This window comes from Oncorhynchus gorbuscha, unplaced genomic scaffold (assembly GCF_021184085.1).
Source record: "Oncorhynchus gorbuscha isolate QuinsamMale2020 ecotype Even-year unplaced genomic scaffold, OgorEven_v1.0 Un_scaffold_6102, whole genome shotgun sequence".
In the NCBI taxonomy this organism is placed as follows: Eukaryota; Metazoa; Chordata; class Actinopteri; order Salmoniformes; family Salmonidae; genus Oncorhynchus; species Oncorhynchus gorbuscha.
This window is the reverse complement of record NW_025749775.1, coordinates 1-22629: the sequence shown is the minus strand read 5'-3', so window position 1 is coordinate 22629 and position 22629 is coordinate 1. Positions and strand designations below refer to the sequence as shown.

The 22629-nt window shown below is 48.5% G+C and overlaps 1 protein-coding gene across 1 annotated transcript; it reads right to left on the bottom strand.

Moving 5' to 3' along the window:
- Positions 1 to 3964: 3964 nt before the first annotated feature.
- On the bottom strand, positions 3965 to 22151 carry LOC124029321 (5-azacytidine-induced protein 2-like). Its single transcript, XM_046341083.1, has 7 exons — positions 21920 to 22151; positions 19831 to 19947; positions 18593 to 18692; positions 17789 to 17922; positions 16556 to 16604; positions 8062 to 8174; positions 3965 to 4034 (listed from the first exon to the last, which is right to left on the bottom strand). The coding sequence occupies exons 1-6, from the start codon at positions 22142 to 22144 to the stop codon at positions 8107 to 8109; spliced, it is 693 nt and encodes a 230-aa protein (XP_046197039.1). The 5' UTR covers positions 22145 to 22151; the 3' UTR covers positions 3965 to 4034; positions 8062 to 8106.
- Positions 22152 to 22629: the final 478 nt, after the last annotated feature.

Below are 22629 nucleotides of genomic sequence, written 5' to 3'. Positions count from 1 at the left end.
TCTAACTACTAGGCTACCTGCCCCCCTTCTAACCACTAGGCTACCTGCCCCCCCTCTAAACCCCTAGGCCACCTGCCCCCCCTCTAAACCCCTAGGCCACCTGCCCCCCTCTAAACCCCTAGGCCACCTGCCCCCCTCTAACCCCTAGGCCACCTGCCCCCTCCCTCTAACCCCTAGGCTACCTGCCCCCCTCTAACCCCTAGGCTACCTGTCCCCCCTCTAACCCCTAGGCTACCTGCCCCCCCCTCTAACCCCTAGGCTACCTGCCCCCTCTAACCCCTAGGCTACCTGCCCCCCTCTAACCCCTAGGCTACCTGCCCCCCCTCTAACCACCAGGCTACCTGTCCCCCAACCACTAGGGCTACCTGCCCCCCCCCCCTCTAACCACTAGGCTACCTGCCCCCCTCTAACCCCTAGGCTACCTGCCCCCCTCTAACCCCTAGGCTACCTGCCCCCCCTCTAACCCCTAGGCTACCTGCCCCCTCTAACCCCTAGGCTACCTGCCCCCCTCTAACTCCCTAGGCTACCTGCCCCCCTCTAACCACCAGGCTACCTGTCCCCCCCAACCACTCAGGCTACCTGCCCCCCTCTAACCACTAGGCTACCTGCCCCCCCTCTAACCACTAGGCTACCTGCCCCCCTCTAACCACCAGGCTACCTGCCCCCCTCTAACCCCTAGGCTACCTGCCCCCCCTCTAACCCCTAGGCTACCTGCCCCCTCTAACCCCTAGGCTACCTGCCCCCCTCTAACCCCTAGGCTACCTGCCCCCCTCTAACCACCAGGCTACCTGTCCCCCCAACCACTAGGCTACCTGCCCCCCCTCTAACCACTAGGCTACCTGCCCCCCTCTAACCACCAGGCTACCTGTCCCCCCAACCACTAGGCTACCTGCCCCCCTCTAACCACTAGGCTACCTGCTCCCCCCCTCTAACCACTAGGCTACCTGCCCCCCTCTAACCACTAGGCTACGCTGTCTTGTGTTGTGTGATTAATAACAGCTTTAGGTGCATTAGTATATAGAGAGAGTATATATATATATATACCAGTATCTGTTACAGCGCAGACACACCATGACCTCTATATTATTAAGGACAGATAACAGAAGGATTGACTATATACCTTTATAATACATAACATGTAAATAAGTCACATTAGAGGGGAGGCTTAAAATGGAAAAGCAGTCAGACTGTATTACGTTCTCACAACAGCTTTGAGTCGCAAATACCCAGTATGGGGATACATACACATAAACACAGTCATCATCTGGCTGTCATCTTCTCTCTTGGCTGGATGAAACCCTTCCTTTCTCTGCCACCTGATTCCCAGGGAGGGGAGCATCCGTGTGTCTGGGCCGGTCAGAGGTCAGCCCATCAGAAGCCTGTGGTTTGCTCTGTGGCTAGTTGAATCATTCTGGAGCAAGTTCCCCGAGGAGTCTCCTCATCTTAAGGGGGATGGGCCGGCCAGAGCTGGAGGGGACAGGGGGGCACTAGGGGCTCGGAGCAAGTTCCCAGGCTGGAGAGTCCATAGGAGGTGTCTCCTCATCTTAAGGCAGGTTGGGTGTTGCACGGCAGGGCAGGCTTAGAGCCAGGGGTTCTCCACCTCAGTAGGTGGGGCTTGGCCCAGTCTCCCATTAGGCTCATGGGGTACTACCCCTGGAGGAGTGGATGGGGCTGCCCTGCTCAGACCCTGCCTCTGGCCCTCCCAGAAGAGGGCGTCGCTGGGTTTGGGCGGGAGGAAGGACCAGGAGGAGTCATCTAGGAGAGGCCTGGTTGAGAGGAGGAGGAGGCAGGAGGACAGGGCTCGTACTGTCCAGACCCAAGGCTCCAGGGTAGTGGCTGGACCAGGGACCGTTTGGCCAGTAGTCCTCCCCTGAGACCCCTCCAGAGCCGGGGCCACGGGGAAGGCAGGCCGCCAGAGCTGGAGGACAGGGGGCACTAGCTCGGGCATCGGTCATGCGGCCTGTTTGATGGTTCAGGTTCTTCTCACATCGTCCAGGCACTGAAACAGGGACAGCTGGCAGCTTAGAGAGAGAAGGGCACAAACATTTTTCTTTAATAACCTGCTTCAAAATCAGGTTGTCAGATAATTAGAATGTTTTTAACCTGGTTGTGTTCAGTAGACGTCAAAACAGGAGGAAACATTTCGACACGGCTGTTTTGGTACTGAACTGAACTGGTACAATGACACCAATTGTTGGTTTTCAGTTGCATTATGTTCTACAACGTTATGCCCTACTGAACAAGACCCAGTATTTAGCACCATCACCCTTGCCACCTACCACAAAGCAGAGGGACAGACAGCCAGACAGGCACCATCACCCTTGCCACCTACCCCAAAGCAGAGGGACAGACAGCCAGACAGGCACCATCACCCTTGCCACCTACCCCAAAGCAGAGGGACAGACAGCCAGACTGGCACCATCACCCTTGCCACCTACCCCAAAGCAGAGGGACAGACAGCCAGACAGGCACCATCACCCTTGCCACCTACCACAAAGCAGAGGGACAGACAGCCAGACTGGCACCATCACCCTTGCCACCTACCCCAAAGCAGAGGAACAGACAGCCAGACAGGCACCATCACCATCAACCTACCCCAAAGCAGAGGGACAGACAGCCAGACAGGCACCATCACCCTTGCCACCTATTCCAAAGCAGAGGGACAGACAGCTGACAGGCACCATCACCCTTGCCACCTACCCCCAAAGCAGAGGACAGACAGCCAGACAGGCACCATCACCCTTGCCACCTACCACAAAGCAGAGGACAGACAGCCAGACAGTGCACCATCACCATTTCCACCCCTACTGGCAGTAGGGACAGACAGCCAGACTGGCACCATCACCATTGCCACCTACCCCAAATCAGTCAGGAACAGAATCAGCCAGACAGGCACCATCACCTTGCCACCTACCCCCAAAGCAGAGGGACAGACAGCATTTCAGACAGGCACCATCACCCTTGCCACCTACCACAAAGCAGAATCATTTCAGACAGCCAGACTGGCACCATCACCCTTGCCACCTACCCCAAAGCAGAGGAACAGACAGCCAGACAGGCACCATCACCCTTGCCACTGGTTCCCCCAAAGCAGAGGGACAGACAGCCAGACAGGCACCATCACCCTTGCCACCTAATCAAAGCAGAGGGACAGACAGCCAGACAGGCACCATCACCCTTCCAGTAATCAAAGCAGAGGGACAGACAGCCAGACAGGCACCATCACCCATTTCAGTCACCTACCCCAAAGCAGCACTCAAGAAAATAAATCATTTCAACCAAATTCAAACAAAGCAACTCAGTGAAACCAGAGAATATTCATTGGGATTATGTTGCAATCCTTTGTCCATGGAACTGTCTTAGTATCCCAACACCACACCATTTATTCCACTGTCTATTGTGACTGGTTCTAGTAATCATTTCAGTTAGTGTGACTGGCTCTAGTAATCATTTCAGTTAGGGTGACTGGTTCTAGTAATCATTTCAGTTAGTGTGACTGGCTCTAGTAATCATTTCAGTTAGTGTGACTGGCTCTAGTAATCATTTCAGTTAGTGTGACTGGCTCTAGTAATCATTTCAGTTAGTGTGACTGGCTCTAGTAATCATTTCAGTCAGTGTGACTGGTTCTAGTAATCATTTCAGTTAGTGTGACTGGCTCTAGTAATCATTTCAGTTAGTGTGACTGGCTCTAGTAATCATTTCAGTTAGTGTGACTGGCTCTAGTAATCATTTCAGTCAGTGTGACTGGTTCTAGTAATCATTTCAGTTAGTGTGACTGGCTCTAGTAATCATTTCAGTTAGTGTGACTGGCTCTAGTAATCATTTCAGTTAGTGTGACTGGCTCTAGTAATCATTTGGGCTCAATAATCAACTCTAAATGCTGTTGATTGATATCCATTATCCTCTACGTTGGATGACTGCCAATAACTAGGCTAATTAATTAAAGATTGTTCTTGTGTACCTTTCAGAGGGATGTGTGTTGGGTGATGCTGACAGAGTCTACCTTTAGGGATATGTGGTTGAGTTGGGTGATGCTGAAAAGGAATGGTAGTAAACAGTGTGTGAATATAATAGACAAAATATTTATTAAGAAATCATTTATCTTACATTCAGTCAGCATTTTGACTGGTTAGTTTTATCCTCTAGAAATCAAAGTGACAGACAGACATGTAGACAGACAGAAGGACAGGCAGACAGGCAGAGCGACTACCAGACAGACAGGCAGAGCGACAGCCAGACAGACATGTAGACAGACAGAAGGACAGACAGGCAGACAGACAGACAGACAGACAGGCAGACTGCGAATCAGCCAGTCAGAGGGACAGCCAGACAGGGCAGAAGCGATCAGCCTAAACTGTTGAGACCATTATCCTCTAGTTGGATGACAGCCGAACAGACAGGCAGAGCGACAGCCAGACAGACAGGCAGAGCTGACAGCCAGACAGACAGGCAGAGGGACAGCCAGACAGAGGGACAGACAGACAGACAGGCAGAGCGACAGCCAGACAGACAGGCAGAGCGACAGCCAGACAGACAGAAGAGCGACAGACAGACAGGCAGAGCGACAGACAGACAGACAGGCAGAGCGACAGCCAGACAGACAGGCAGAGCGACAGCCAGACAGACAGGCAGAGCGACAGCCAGACAGACAGGCAGAGCGACAGCCAGACAGACAGGCAGAGCGACAGCCAGACAGACAGGCAGAGCGACAGCCAGACAGACAGGCAGAGGGACAGCCAGACAGAGGGACAGACAGACAGACAGGCAGAGCGACAGCCAGACAGACAGGCAGAGCGACAGACAGACAGGCAGAGCGACAGCCAGACAGACAGGCAGAGCGACAGCCAGACAGACAGGCAGAGCGACAGCCAGACAGACAGGCAGAGCGACAGCCAGACAGGCAGGCAGGCAGAGCGACAGCCAGACAGACAGGCAGAGCGACAGCCAGACAGAGGGACAGCCAGACAGGCAGGCAGAGGGACAGCCAGACAGGCAGGCAGCCAGAGCGACAGCCAGACAGACAGGCAGGCAGAGCGACAGGCAGGCAGACAGGCAGGCAGAGCGACAGCCAGCCAGACAGGCAGAGCGACAGCCAGCCAGACAGGCAGAGCGACAGCCAGCCAGACAGGCAGAGCGACAGCCAGCCAGACAGACAGGCAGAGCGACAGCCAGCCAGACAGACAGGCAGAGCGACAGCCAGCCAGACACTGTAGTTTCCAGAGGCTGTATAGCTAATTGGGCTGAGTAGTGTGAGGAGAGATGGGAGTGAGAATCATACTACCTCTGACCTTCCTTCAGAACTAGACAGGCTTCAGAAACACAACACACACAGGCCTGATTAAGGCTTTTAGAGAGAAGCATCCCTCAAGTGATAACATGGCTTAGCAACTATATTTAAAGAGAATATACATTTATTTCTATGGTAAAGAGAGTCAGAGCAGTTCAGTCAAACGTCTCTCACACACACACACCCTTTAATATGCAGCACAAACGCATGCAACATTAGACACACACATCATTGGTTTTCTATCCAATCATCATGTTGAGCAGATAATAAAGTTTAAATGAGAGTTCCTCTGTGTTTGATGGAAGGGCAGGAGGCAGAGAGGGAGAGAGAGAGAGAGTCTCATGAGAGTTTCCCATTTGAATAAAAGTGATTTCGTAGTAAGAACCTCTGACGAATATAGATGCTCGGTGTCTTTGAATAAATACATCTCTCCCCTTTTTCTCTCTCATCTACGAAACAGGATTAGTCTGGGATATTCACTAGAATAAATATATTTGCTCTTTACATTTCATTCTAATTTACACCTCTTGTTTGGTCCCCTGTTCCACAAAGAGAATAGCAACAAACTACATCTCTTCAGGGGTGAAAAACATCAGAACAGGAAGGAGAGATCGCTTTAATATCCTAATATATCCTCTACCATTGTAGTGCTATGATAATAGCTCAGCTGTCTCTCTCCACCTAGCCTCCAGTAGATTCCCTCTTTCTCCACCTAGCCTCCAGTAGCATCCCTCTTTCTTCCACCTAGCCTCCAGTAGCATCCCTCTTTCTTCCACCTAGCCTCCAGTAGCATCCCTCTTTCTTCCACCTAGCCTACAGTAGCATCCCTCTTTCTTCCACCTAGCCTCCAGTAGCATCCCTCTTTCTTCCACCTAGCCTACAGTAGCATCCCTCTTTCTTCCACCTAGCCTTACAGTAGCATCACTCTTTCTTCCACCTAGCCTCCAGTAGAATCCCTCTCTCCACCTAGCCTCCAGTAGAATCCCTCTTTCTCCACCTAGCCTCCAGTAGAATCCCTCTTTCTTCCACCTAGCCTCCAGTAGCATCCCTCTTTCTTCCACCTAGCCTCCAGTAGCATCCCTCTTTCTTCCACCTAGCCTACAGTAGAATCCCTCTTTCTTCCACCTAGCCTTACAGTAGCATCACTCTTTCTTCCACCTAGCCTCCAGTAGAATCCCTCTCTCCACCTAGCCTCCAGTAGAATCCCTCTTTCTCCACCTAGCCTCCAGTAGAATCCCTCTTTCTTCCACCTAGCCTCCAGTAGCATCCCTCTTTCTTCCACCTAGCCTCCAGTAGAACCCATCTTTCTCCACCTAGCCTACAGTAGCATCCCTCTTTCTTCCACCTAGCCTTACAGTAGCATCCCTCTTTCTTCCACCTAGCCTCCAGTAGCATCCCTCTTTCTTCCACCTAGCCTCCAGTAGCATCCCTCTTTCTTCCACCTAGCCTTACAGTAGCATCCCACTTTCTTCCACCAAGCCTTACAGTAGCATCCCTCTTTCTCCACCTATCCTCCAGTAGCATCCCTCTTTCTTCCACCTAGCCTTACAGTAGCATCCCTCTTTCTTCCACCTAGCCTTACAGTAGCATCCCTCTTTCTTCCACCTAGCCTTACAGTAGCATCCCTCTTTCTCCACCTAGCCTCCAGTAGAATCCCTCTTTCTTCCACCTAGCCTTACAGTAGCATCCCTCTTTCTCCACCTAGCCTCCAGTAGAATCCCTCTTTCTTCCACCTAGCCTCCAGTAGAATCCCTCTTTCTTCCACCTAGCCTCCAGTAGCATCCCTCTTTCTTCCACCTAGCCTTACAGTAGCATCCCTCTTTCTTCCACCTAGCCTCCAGTAGCATCCCTCTTTCTTCCACCTAGCCTTACAGTAGCATCCCAGACTCTCATCAACAACTTTTATTTTGAAAGATTCCTTGTTGATGGCATGTTGTTTTAAGATGTGTGAAAAGACAGGTTGTGTTTAGTTATCACTCAGAGAGAAGGGGAAGGGAACATGAAGAGAAAACATTCATTTCTCTACACTAAATAAGTAGCAGTACGTCAGACGATTTGCTCTTTAGCCCGAGGCCCTCTCCCTCATACACAGGGATTATGTTAATGAGGGCACATTATCCTGGATTGTTCAGAAATACATTACCTAGAAAATACACACGTCTCAAGACATTTCTGTCTGCAACCTTCCAGATCATTACAGAACGTCTGCTGAAAGTGCCCCCAGCCAGGACTTACCTTCTCTGTTAGCTGCGGTTTAGAATTTACCTCGTCTGTGAGCTGCTAGCTGTGGTTTGTAACTCACCTCGTCTGTGAGCTGCTAGCTGTGGTTTGTAACTCACCTCGTCTGTTAGCTGCTAGCTGTGGTTTGTAACTCACCTCGTCTGTTAGCTGCTAGCTGTGGTTTGTAACTCACCTCGTCTGTTAGCTGCTAGCTGTGGTTTGTAACTCACCTCGTCTGTTAGCTGCTGGCTGTGGTTTGTAACTCACCTCGTCTGTTAGCTGTGGTTTGTAACTCACCTCGTCTGTTAGCTGCTGCTGTGGTTTGTAACTCACCTCGTCTGTTGGCTGCTAGCTGTGGTTTGTAACTCACCTCGTCTGTTAGCTGCTAGCTGTGGTTGTAACTCACCTCGTCTGTTAGCTGCTAGCTGTGGTTTGTAACTCACCTCGTCTGTTAGCTGCTAGCTGTGGTTTGTAACTCACCTCGTCTGGTAGCTGCTAGCTGTGGTTTGTAACTCACCTCGTCTGTTAGCTGCTAGCTGTGGTTTGTAACTCACCTCGTCTGTTAGCTGCTAGCTTCTTCACCAGGTCAGACTGTTGTTTCAACACTGAGTGTAGAGAGGAGATCTCAGTGGCCAGGGCCTCATAGGACTGTAGAACTGCCTTATCGCTGTAGAATAACAACACAAGACTACCAATGAGAGAAGACGACAGGACAACACTCCTACATTCATCTACAGGACCATTTACATTTGCACAATACATACTTAAAATCAGGAATACACAGATTGTTATATTTGTGGAAACAGTAATGCTGCCACTTTCCCTGCAGTTCCAGAATATTAAAAATAAATAAATCAAAATACATTTAATTGATAGAAGAAAAATCCTTTAACATTATATGTTAACGCAAAGACCTAAATGTATATTTTCTATTATAGGGTCAAGATGCACAAGACAAGGGGCCTCGCGGGTGGCGCGGAAGACTGGAAGACTGCCTTGTAGAGGAGCACAGATGTCATGAACACTTCGACTTAAACCGGACTCAGCAGAGAGAGAGACCACGGGATAAAAAATAGAATCTACAACGTTACTGATTTTCTACTGAATTATAACATATTTATTTGCCAAGTGCTTTTCAAACCTTACACTTAAATTTTTTTTTTTTAAAGATGCTCGGCTTAAAAGATTTCTCTGTGAGATTCACAGGATGGAGAAGGAATCGTTTCAGGCACCTGTTCGGTGTGATAAAAGGCCATTACTTTGTTCTCTATGAATAAAACTCTGGGTCTGTAGCGCCAACTAGTGGACATAATAATGTACTGGAGGTCCAAATGAGATCCTTTGTATTTGTCAAACGCTCCTGATACACACAGCTGTAGTGGACTTTACAGTGAAGTGCTTCTTCACCAGACATTTCCCATCCATGCAGAGTTTAAGTATGAAACATTTGCTAAATACACTAGAAAATAGTCACACAATAAAATAAGGAGACTATATACAAGGAGTACAGAGTCACTGTGCAGGGGTACCAGGTAGTAATGAGACTATATACCAGGAGTACAGAGTCACTGTGCAGGGGTACCAGGTAGTAATGAGACTATATACAAGGAGTACAGAGTCACTGTGCAGGGGTACCAGGTAGTAATGAGACTATATACAAGGAGTACAGAGTCACTGTGCAGGGGTACCAGGTAGTAATGAGACTATATACAAGGAGTACAGAGTCACTGTGCAGGGGTACCAGGTAGTAATGAGACTATATACAAGGAGTACAGAGTCACTGTGCAGGGGTACCAGGTAGTAATGAGACTATATACAAGGAGTACAGAGTCACTGTGCAGGGGTACCAGGTAGTAATGAGACTATATACAAGGAGTACAGAGTCACTGTGCAGGGGTACCAGGTAGTAATGAGACTATATACAAGGAGTACAGAGTCACTGTGCAGGGGTACCAGGTAGTAATGAGACTATATACAAGGAGTACAGAGTCACTGTGCAGGGGTACCAGGTAGTAATGAGACTATATACAAGGAGTACAGAGTCACTGTGCAGGGGTACCAGGTAGTAATGAGACTATATACAAGGAGTACAGAGTCACTGTGCAGGGGTACCAGGTAGCAATGAGACTATATACAAGGAGTACAGAGTCACTGTGCAGGGGTACCAGGTAGCAATGAGACTATATACAAGGAGTACAGAGTCACTGTGCAGGGGTAACAGGTAGCAATGAGACTATATACAAGGAGTACAGAGTCACTGTGCAGGGGTAACAGGTAGCAATGAGACTATATACAAGGAGTACAGAGTCACTGTGCAGGGGTACCAGGTAGCAATGAGACTATATACAAGGAGTACAGAGTCACTGTGCAGGGGTACCAGGTAGCAATGAGACTATATACAAGGAGTACAGAGTCACTGTGCAGGGGTACCAGGTAGTAATGAGACTATATACAAGGAGTACAGAGTCACTGTGCAGGGGTACCAGGTAGTAATGAGACTATATACAAGGAGTACAGAGTCACTGTGCAGGGGTACCAGGTAGTAATGAGACTATATACAAGGAGTACAGAGTCACTGTGCAGGGGTACCAGGTAGTAATGAGACTATATACAAGGAGTACAGAATCACTGTGCAGGGGTACCAGGTAGTAATGAGACTATATACAAGGAGTACAGAGTCACTGTGCAGGGGTACCAGGTAGTAATGAGACTATATACAAGGAGTACAGAGTCACTGTGCAGGGGTACCAGGTAGTAATGAGACTATATACAAGGAGTACAGAGTCACTGTGCAGGGGTAACAGGTAGTAATGAGACTATATACCAGGAGTACAGAATCACTGTGCAGGGGTACCAGGTAGTAATGAGACTATATACAAGGAGTACAGAGTCACTGTGCAGGGGTACCAGGTAGTAATGAGACTATATACAAGGAGTACAGAGTCACTGTGCAGGGGTACCAGGTAGTAATGAGACTATATACAAGGAGTACAGAGTCACTGTGCAGGGGTACCAGGTAGTAATGAGACTATATACAAGGAGTACAGAGTCACTGTGCAGGGTACCAGGTAGTAATGAGACTATATACAAGGAGTACAGAGTCACTGTGCAGGGGTAACAGGTAGTAATGAGACTATATACCAGGAGTACAGAATCACTGTGCAGGGGTAACAGGTAGTAATGAGACTATATACAAGGAGTACAGAGTCACTGTGCAGGGGTACCAGGTAGTAATGAGACTATATACAAGGAGTACAGAGTCACTGTGCAGGGGTACCAGGTAGTAATGAGACTATATACAAGGAGTACAGAGTCACTGTGCAGGGGTACCAGGTAGTAATGAGACTATATACAAGGAGTACAGAGTCACTGTGCAGGGGTACCAGGTAGTAATAAGACTATATACAAGGAGTACAGAGTCACTGTGCAGGGGTACCAGGTAGTAATGAGACTATATACAAGGAGTACAGAGTTACTGTGCAGGGGTACCAGGTAGTAATGAGACTATATACAAGGAGTAGAGTTACTGTGCAGGGGTACCAGGTAGTAATGAGACTATATACAAGGAGTACAGAGTCACTGTGCAGGGGTACCAGGTAGTAATGAGACTATATACAAGGAGTACAGAGTCACTGTGCAGGGGTACCAGGTAGTAATGAGACTATATACAAGGAGTACAGAGTCACTGTGCAGGGGTACCAGGTAGTAATGAGACTATATACAAGGAGTACAGAGTCACTGTGCAGGGGTACCAGGTAGTAATGAGACTATATACAAGGAGTACAGAGTTACTGTGCAGGGGTACCAGGTAGTAATGAGACTATATACAAGGAGTACAGAGTCACTGTGCAGGGGTACCAGGTAGTAATGAGACTATATACAAGGAGTACAGAGTCACTGTGCAGGGGTACCAGGTAGTAATGAGACTATATACAAGGAGTACAGAGTCACTGTGCAGGGGTACCAGGTAGTAATGAGACTATATACAAGGAGTAGAGTTACTGTGCAGGGGTACCAGGTAGTAATGAGACTATATACAAGGAGTACAGAGTCACTGTGCAGGGGTACCAGGTAGTAATGAGACTATATACAAGGAGTACAGAGTCACTGTGCAGGGGTACCAGGTAGTAATGAGACTATATACAAGGAGTACAGAGTCACTGTGCAGGGGTACCAGGTAGTAATGAGACTATATACAAGGAGTACAGAGTCACTGTGCAGGGGTACCAGGTAGTAATGAGACTATATACCAGGAGTACAGAGTCACTGTGCAGGGGTAACAGGTAGTAATGAGACTATATACAAGGAGTACAGAGTCACTGTGCAGGGGTACCAGGTAGTAATGAGACTATATACAAGGAGTACAGAGTCACTGTGCAGGGGTACCAGGTAGTAATGAGACTATATACAAGGAGTACAGAGTCACTGTGCAGGGTACCAGGTAGTAATGAGACTATATACAAGGAGTACAGAGTCACTGTGCAGGGGTACCAGGTAGTAATGAGACTATATACAAGGAGTACAGAGTCACTGTGCAGGGGTACCAGGTAGTAATGAGACTATATACAAGGAGTACAGAGTCACTGTGCAGGGGTACCAGGTAGTAATGAGACTATATACAAGGAGTACAGAGTCACTGTGCAGGGGTACCAGGTAGTAATGAGACTATATACAAGGAGTACAGAGTCACTGTGCAGGGGTAACAGGTAGTAATGAGACTATATACAAGGAGTACAGAGTCACTGTGCAGGGGTAACAGGTAGTAATGAGACTATATACAAGAGTACAGAGTCACTGTGCAGGGGTACCAGGTAGTAATGAGACTATATACAAGGAGTACAGAGTCACTGTGCAGGGGTACCAGGTAGTAATGAGACTATATACAAGGAGTACAGAGTCACTGTGCAGGGGTACCAGGTAGTAATGAGACTATATACAAGGAGTACAGAGTCACTGTGCAGGGTACCAGGTAGTAATGAGACTATATACAAGGAGTACAGAGTCACTGTGCAGGGGTACCAGGTAGTAATGAGACTATATACAAGGAGTACAGAGTCACTGTGCAGGGGTACCAGGTAGTAATGAGACTATATACAAGGAGTACAGAGTCACTGTGCAGGGGTACCAGGTAGTAATGAGACTATATACAAGGAGTACAGAGTCACTGTGCAGGGGTACCAGGTAGTAATGAGACTATATACAAGGAGTACAGAGTCACTGTGCAGGGGTACCAGGTAGTAATGAGACTATATACAAGGAGTACAGAGTCACTGTGCAGGGGTACCAGGTAGTAATGAGACTATATACAAGGAGTACAGAGTCACTGTGCAGGGGTACCAGGTAGTAATGAGACTATATACAAGGAGTACAGAGTCACTGTGCAGGGGTCACTGTGCAGGTAGTAATGAGACTATATACAAGGAGTACAGAGTCACTGTGCAGGGGTAACAGGTAGTAATGAGACTATATACAAGGAGTACAGAGTCACTGTGCAGGGGTACCAGGTAGTAATGAGACTATATACAAGGAGTACAGAGTCACTGTGCAGGGGTACCAGGTAGTAATGAGACTATATACAAGGAGTACAGAGTCACTGTGCAGGGGTACCAGGTAGTAATGAGACTATATACAAGGAGTACAGAGTCACTGTGCAGGGGTACCAGGTAGTAATGAGACTATATACAAGGAGTACAGAGTCACTGTGCAGGGGTACCAGGTAGTAATGAGACTATATACAAGGAGTACAGAGTCACTGTGCAGGGTACCAGGTAGTAATGAGACTATATACAAGGAGTACAGAGTCACTGTGCAGGGTACCAGGTAGTAATGAGACTATATACAAGGAGTACAGAGTCACTGTGCAGGGGTACCAGGTAGTAATGAGACTATATACAAGGAGTACAGAGTCACTGTGCAGGGGTACCAGGTAGTAATGAGACTATATACAAGGAGTACAGAGTCACTGTGCAGGGGTACCAGGTAGTAATGAGACTATATACAAGGAGTACAGAGTCACTGTGCAGGGGTACCAGGTAGTAATGAGACTATATACAAGGAGTACAGAGTCACTGTGCAGGGTACCAGGTAGTAATGAGACTATATACAAGGAGTACAGAGTCACTGTGCAGGGGTACCAGGTAGTAATGAGACTATATACAAGGAGTACAGAGTCACTGTGCAGGGGTACCAGGTAGTAATGAGACTATATACAAGGAGTACAGAGTCACTGTGCAGGGTACCAGGTAGTAATGAGACTATATACAAGGAGTACAGAGTCACTGTGCAGGGTACCAGGTAGTAATGAGACTATATACAAGGAGTACAGAGTCACTGTGCAGGGGTACCAGGTAGTAATGAGACTATATACAAGGAGTACAGAGTCACTGTGCAGGGTACCAGGTAGTAATGAGACTATATACAAGGAGTACAGAGTCACTGTGCAGGGGTACCAGGTAGTAATGAGACTATATACAAGTAATGAGACTAATACAAAGTACAGAGTCACTGTGCAGGGGTACCAGGTAGTAATGAGACTATATACAAGGAGTACAGAGTCACTGTGCAGGGGTACCAGGTAGTAATGAGACTATATACAAGGAGTACAGAGTCACTGTGCAGGGGTACCAGGTAGTAATGAGACTATATACAAGGAGTACAGAGTCACTGTGCAGGGGTACCAGGTAGTAATGAGACTATATACAAGGAGTACAGAGTCACTGTGCAGGGGTACCAGGTAGTAATGAGACTATATACAAGGAGTACAGAGTCACTGTGCAGGGGTACCAGGTAGTAATGAGACTATATACAAGGAGTACAGAGTCACTGTGCAGGGGTACCAGGTAGTAATGAGACTATATACAAGGAGTACAGAGTCACTGTGCAGGGGTACCAGGTAGTAATGAGACTATATACAAGGAGTACAGAGTCACTGTGCAGGGGTACCAGGTAGTAATGAGACTATATACAAGGAGTACAGAGTCACTGTGCAGGGGTACCAGGTAGTAATGAGACTATATACAAGGAGTACAGAGTTACTGTGCAGGGGTACCAGGTAGTAATGAGACTATATACAAGGAGTACAGAGTCACTGTGCAGGGGTACCAGGTAGTAATGAGACTATATACAAGGAGTACCAGTACAGAGTCACTGTGCAGTGGTACCAGGTAGTAATGAGACTATATACAAGGAGTACAGAGTCACTGTGCAGTGGTACCAGGTAGTAATGAGACTATATACAAGGAGTACAGAGTCACTGTGCAGGGGTACCAGGTAGTAATGAGACTATATACAAGGAGTATAGAGTCACTGTGCAGGGGTACCAGGTAGTAATGAGACTATATACAAGGAGTACAGAGTCACTGTAGTCACTGTGCAGTCACTGGTACCAGGTAGTAATGAGACTATATACAAGGAGTACAGAGTCACTGAGTCAGGGTACCAGGTAGTAATGAGACTATATACAAGGAGTACAGAGTTACTTTGCAGGGTACCAGGTAGTAATGAGACTATATACAAGGAGTACCAGTACAGAGTCACTGTGCAGGGGTACCAGGTAGTAATGAGACTATATACAAGGAGTACAGAGTCACTGTGCAGGGGTACCAGGTAGTAATGAGACTATATACAAGGAGTACCAGTACAGAGTCACTGTGCAGGGGTACCAGGTAGTAATGAGACTATATACAAGGTACTAGTACAGAGTCACTGTACAGTGGTACCAGGTAGTAATGAGACTATATACAAGGAGTACAGAGTCACTGTGCAGTGGTACCAGGTAGTAATGAGACTATATACAAGTACCAGTACAGAGTCACTGTGCAGGGGTACCAGGTAGTAATGAGACTATATACAAGGAGTACCAGTACTGTGTCAGGGTACCAGGTAGTAATGAGACTATATACAAGGGAGTACAGAGTCACTTTGCAGGGGTACCAGGTAGTAATGAGACTATATACAAGGACTAGTACAGAGTCACTGTGCAGTGGTACCAGGTAGTAATGAGACTATATACAAGGAGTACCAGTACAGAGTCAGGGTACCAGGTAGTAATGAGACTATATACAAGGAGTACAGAGTCACTTTGCAGGGGTACCAGGTAGTAATGAGACTATATACAAGGAGTACTAGTACAGAGTCACTGTACAGGGGCACCAGGTAGTAATGAGACTATATACAAGGAGTACAGAGTCACTGTGCAGGGGTACCAGGTAGTAATGAGACTATATACAAGGAGTACCAGTACAGAGTCACTGTGGGTACCAGGTAGTAATGAGACTATATACAAGGAGTACAGAGTCACTGTGCAGGGGTACCAGGTAGTAATGAGACTATATACAAGGAGTACTAGTACAGAGTCACTGTACAGGGGTACCAGGTAGTAATGAGACTATATACAGGAGTACAGAGTCACTGTGCAGGGGTACCAGGTAGTAATGAGACTATAAAGGAGACAGAGTCACTGTGCATACCAGGTAGTAATGAGACTATATACAAGGAGTACAGAGTCACTGTGCAGGGGTACCAGGTAGTAATGAGACTATATACAAGGAGTACAGAGTCACTGTGCAGGGGTACCAGGTAGTAATGAGACTATATACAAGGAGTACAGAGTCACTGTGCAGGGGTACCAGGTAGTAATGAGACTATATACAAGGAGTACAGAGTCACTGTGCAGGGGTACCAGGTAGTAATGAGACTATATACAAGGAGTACAGAGTCACTGTGCAGGGGTACCAGGTAGTAATGAGACTATATACAAGGAGTACCAGTACAGAGTCACTGTGCAGGGGTACCAGGTAGTAATGAGACTATATACTCAGACGAGTTTCTTATTGAAAGTGAACCCTGTTGCTAGGTAAACTACAGACATAGATCTACCCGGCTCTGAGGTAAACAAATCTTTGTCTCCACCTGGTGGCTGGTGTATGGCATCTACACAATGACAGGTGTTTCAAATGGGGCTAAATTCTGCTTCAATTTATTTAGTGAGATCTTTCCCCCCCTGGTGTCAAACCTGAAGAAGTATTTCTGAGGAGATGAAGGACATACCTGGGGTTGGACTCCCGTGATTCTGGTCACAGTCAGTTCCAGAAGAATCCTAGGAAGAGGTCATCAAAAGAGTTAGAAATGAAACCCTAGAATAAGAGTGTAGTTCACAGACCATGTCTGGAAAAGAAAGCCCGGCAATCTACACCGGCATTCTGGTTGATCCACAATGTGTGTTCATGGACCGCAAACAAAGGTTTCTGGGTCAACAGACCGTCACCACCAGGTTTTGGGTCAACAGACCTTCACTGGGTTTCTGGGTCAGACCTTCGCCAGGGTTTTTGGGTCAACAGACCTTCGCCAGGGTTTTTGGGTCAACAGACCTTCGCCAGGGTTTTTTGGGTCAACAGACCCTCGCCAGGGTTTTTGGGTCAACAGACCTTCACCAGGTTTTGGGTCAACAGACCTTCACCAGGGTTTTTGGGTCAACAGACCTTCACCAGGGGTTTTGGGTCAACAGACCTTCACCAGGGGTTTTGGGTCAACAGACCTTCACCAGGGGTTTTGGGTCAACAGACCTTCACCAGGGGTTTTGGGTCAACAGACCTTCACCATGGTTTTGGGTCAACAGACCTTCACCAGGGTTTTGGGTCAACAGACCTTCACCAGGGTTTTTGGGTCAACAGACCTTCACCAGGGTTTCTGGGTCAACAGACCTTCACTGGGTTTCTGGGTCAACAGACCGTCACCAGGGTTTTTTCTGGGTCAACAGACCTTCACCAGGGGTTTTGGGTCAACAGACCTTCACTGGGTTTTTGGGTCAACAGACCTTCACCGGGGTTTTGGGTCAACAGACCTTCACTGGGTTTTTTTCGCCAGGGTTTTGGGTCAACAGACCTTCACCAGGGAGTTTGGGTCAACAGGGTTTTTGGGTCAACAGACCTTCACCAGGGTTTTTGGGTCAACAGACCTTCGCCAGGGTTTTTGGGTCAACAGACCTTCGCCAGGGCTTTGGGTCAACAGACCTTCGCCAGGGGTTTTGGGTCAACAGACTCACCAGGGGTTTTGGGTCAACAGACCTTCACCAGGGGTTTTGGGTCAACAGAACTTCACCAGGGGTTTTGGGTCAACAGAACTTCACTGGAGTTTCTGAGGGACCTTCACCATGGTTTTGGGTCAACAGACCTTCACTGGGGTTTTGAGTCAACAGACCTTCACTGGGTTTGGGTCAAGACCTTCACCAGGGTTTCTGGGTCAACAGACCTTCACACTAGTTCTATATCCCCATAGTCTTACCCCACAGTGTCCCTGCAGTCGGTTCTTCTCCAGAGTCATCCTCTCCAACTCCTCCTGCAGCGTATGCATCTTCAGGTCACTGTTGATCCTGTCCACCTGCCAGTAGTCCTGAGTACTGGTTAGAGACTTCATCACTATGGAGAGAGAGAGAACACACACACACACGGTTAGAATACAACGTTGTCACTTCTGGGTCATGTGACATCAGTCCCCTTCTACTTCTGTAACGTTGAACATCAGGGTAGAGAGCGTTGAACGATGAACTCTAGGTTGTCTGGGAGAAACATTGAACATCAGGTTAGAGAAGGTTGAACGATGACCTCTAGGTTGTCTGGGAGAAACATTGAACATCAGGTTAGAGAAGGTTGAACAATGACCTCTAGGTTGTCTGGGAGAAACATTGAACATCAGGTTAGAGAAGGTTGAACAATGAACACTAGTCCCTTGGCTGAGGTTAAGTCCCTTGGCTGAGGTTAAGTCCCTTGGCTGAGGTTAAGTACAGTCCCTTGGCTGAGGTTAAGTACAGTCCCTTGGCTGAGGTTAAGTACAGTCCCTTGGCTGAGGTTAAGTACAGTCCCTTGGCTGAGGTTAAGTACAGTCCCTTGGCTGAGGTTAAGTACAGTCCCTTGGCTGAGGTTAAGTACAGTCCCTTGGCTGAGGTTAAGTACAGTCCCTTGGCTGAGGTTAAGTACAGTCCCTTGGCTGAGGTTAAGTACAGTCCCTTGGCTGAGGTTAAGTACAGTCCCTTGGCTGAGGTTAAGTACAGTCCCTTGGCTGAGGTTAAGTCCCTGGTCATTAAAGTACCTTGACTGGTCTCCATCTCAGTCTTTAACTGCAGCAGCTCCATCTCTTTGGCCTGCAGCTGCTCATTCAGGAGCCTCTCAGACTCACTCTTCTCCCTCTTCTAGAGAAACACAGTTTAAAAAAAGAGAGACATGATGAAGAGTAAAAGATGAAGAGTCAGTGAAGCAGGAGGAGAGACAGTTACAAAGAGACACATTATTATTATTATTATATTATAAAGACAGGAAGAGATACTGACCAGCTGGACCTAGTGGACTGTCCACGCCAGCTGGACCTAGTGGACTGTCCACGCCAGCTGGACCTAGTGGACTGTCCACGCCAGCTTGGACCTAGTGGACTGTCCACGCCAGCTGGACCTAGTGGACTGTCCACGCCAGCTGGACCTAGTGGACTGTCCACGCCAGCTGGACCTAGTGGACTGTCCACGCCAGCTGGACCTAGTGGACTGTCCACGCCAGCTGGACCTAGTGGACTGTCCACGCCAGCTGGACCTAGTGGACTGTCTACACCAGCTGGACCTAGTGGACTGTCTACACCAGCTGGACCTAGTGGACTGTCTACACCAGCTGGACCTAGTGGACTGTCTATACCAGCTGGACCTAGTGGACTGTCTATACCAGCTGGACCTAGTGGACTGTCTATACCAGCTGGACCTAGTGGACTGTCTACGCCAGCTGGACCTAGTGGACTGTCTATGCCAGCTGGACCTAGTGGACTGTCTACGCCAGCTGGACCTAGTGGACTGTCCACGCCAGCTGGACCTAGTGGACTGTCCACGCCAGCTGGACCTAGTGGACTGTCCACGCCAGCTGGACCTAGTGGACTGTCCACGCCAGCTGGACCTAGTGGACTGTCCACGCCAGCTGGACCTAGTGGACTGTCCACGCCAGCTGGACCTAGTGGACTGTCTATACCAGCTGGACCTAGTGGACTGTCTATACCAGCTGGACCTAGTGGACTGTCTATACCAGCTGGACCTAGTGGACTGTCTATACCAGCTGGACCTAGTGGACTGTCTATACCAGCTGGACCTAGTGGACTGTCTATACCAGCTGGACCTAGTGGACTGTCTATACCAGCTGGACCTAGTGGACTGTCTATACCAGCTGGACCTAGTGGACTGTCTACACCAGCTGGACCTAGTGGACTGTCTATACCAGCTGGACCTAGTGGACTGTCCACGCCAGCTGGACCTAGTGGACTGTACATACCAGCTGGACCTAGTGGACTGTACATACCAGTTTATTGAGCTCCAGCTGCAGGTCCTCCTTCTCCATGTAGATGCCACGGTAGGCACTGAAGGCCTTGTTGACGTACTGGGGTCCTTCAGGGGAAGGAGCTTCAGGCCTGAACAGCTACAGGGTACAACACACAGCGACAGGTTACAGCCACACAGCTACAGGTTACAGCCACACATCAGTTACAACACAGCTACAGGGTACAACACACAGCTACAGGGTACAACACACAGCTACAGGGTACAACACACAGCTACAGGTTACAGCCACACATCAGTTACAACACAGCTACAGGGTACAACACACAGCTACAGGGTACAACACACAGCTACAGGGTACAACACACAGCTACAGGGTACAACACACAGCTACAGGGTACAACACACAGCTACAGGTTACAGCCACACATCAGTTACAACACAGCTACAGGGTACAACACACAGCTACAGGTTACAGCCACACATCAGGTTACAACACAGCTACAGGGTACAACACACAGCTACAACACACAGCTACAGGTTACAGCCACACACCAGTTACAACACAGCTACAGGTTACAGCACAGCTACAGGTTACGACACACAGCTACAGGTTAAAACACACAGCTACAGGTTAAAACACACAGCTACAGGTTAAAACACACAGCTACAGGTTAAAACACACAGCTACAGGTTACAACACACAGCTACAGGGTACAACACACAGCTACAGGGTACAACCACACATCAGTTACAACACAGCTACAGGTTACAACACACAGCTACAGGTTAAAACACACAGCCACAGGTTAAAACACACAGCTACAGGTTAAAACACACAGCTACAGGGTACAACACACAGCTACAGGTTAAAACACACAGCTACAACACACAGCTACAGGGTACAACACACAGCTACAGGTCACAACACACAGCCACAGGGTACAACACACAGCCACAGGGTACAACACACAGCCACAGGGTACAACACACAGCCACAGGGTACAACACACAGCCACAGGGTACAACACACAGCCACAGGGTACAACACACAGCCACAGGGTACAACACACAGCCACAGGGTACAACACACAGCCACAGGGTACAACACACAGCTACAGGGTACAACACACAGCTACAGGGTACAACACACAGCTACAGATTAAAACACACAGCTACAGGGTACAACACACAGCCACAGGTTAAAACACAGCCACAGGTTAAAACACACAGCTACAGGGTACAACACACAGCTACAGGTTACAACACACAGCTACAGGTTACAACACACAGCTACAGGTTACAACACACAGCTACAGGTTACAACACACAGCTACAGGTTACAACACACAGCTACAGGGTACAACACACAGCTACAGGGTACAACACACAGCTACAGGTTAAAACACACAGCCACAGGGTACAACACACAGCCACAGGGTACAACACACAGCCACAGGGTACAACACACAGCCACAGGGTACAACACACAGCCACAGGGTACAACACACAGCCACAGGGTACAACACACAGCCACAGGGTACAACACACAGCCACAGGGTACAACACACAGCCACAGGGTACAACACACAGCCACAGGGTACAACACACAGCCACAGGGTACAACACACAGCCACAGGGTACAACACACAGCCACAGGGTACAACACACAGCCACAGGGTACAACACACAGCCACAGGGTACAACACACAGCCACAGGGTACAACACACAGCCACAGGGTACAACACACAGCCACAGGGTACAACACACAGCCACAGGGTACAACACACAGCCACAGGGTACAACACACAGCCACAGGTTAAAACACACAGCCACAGGTTACAACACACAGCCACAGGTTACAACACACAGCCACAGGTTACAACACACAGCCACAGGTTACAACACACAGCCACAGGTTAAAACACACAGCCACAGGTTAAAACACACAGCCACTTTATCTGCCCCCCCCCCCAAATAAATCAAAGTCCCTATCAGGATAATAACATTGTATTTTACTGCTACTGCTGAGAACTCCCTGTATCCTGATATGCATGTATGAAGTTGCTACTGTTGTGTCATAATGAGGCCCCGCCCCCTCATCCCGTACCTTATCTTCCAGTTGTTTGACTCTCTTCCTCAGCAGTGTGTTCTCTCTCTCCGTGTCTCTCAGCCTCTTCTTGATGTCCTCGTATGCTGTGACCAAGGCAAAGTGGGAGGCTACGGACTCATCCCCGGCACACACGGACACGGGGCTCTCCCCTGCTCCACCGTACGCCGTCTCATGCTTCAGAATGCAGATATCGTCCTCCACTGCCTCCATGCCAAGCTCCATGCCAGGCCTAGCTAGTAGAGAGCAGAGGTAGATCAGAGGAGTCAATTATACACAACTAGACAATAATGCCAAGCTCCATGCCAGACCTAGCTAGTAGAGAGCAGAGGTAGACCCGAGGAGTCAGTAGTAACACAACTAAGACAATAATGCCAAGCTCCATGCCAGACCTAGCTAGTAGAGAGCAGAGGTAGATCAGAGGAGTCAATTATACACAACTAGACAATAATGCCAAGCTCCATGCCTGGCCTAGCTAGTAGAGAGCAGAGGTAGATCAGAGGAGTCAATTATACACAACTAGACAATAATGCCAAGCTCCATGCCAGACCTAGCTAGTAGAGAGCAGAGGTAGACCCGAGGAGTCAGTAGTAACACAACTAAGAGAATAATGCCAAGCTCCATGCCAGGCCTAGCTAGTAGAGAGCAGAGGTAGATCAGAGGAGTCAATTATACACAACTAAGACAATAATGCCAAGCTCCATGCCAGA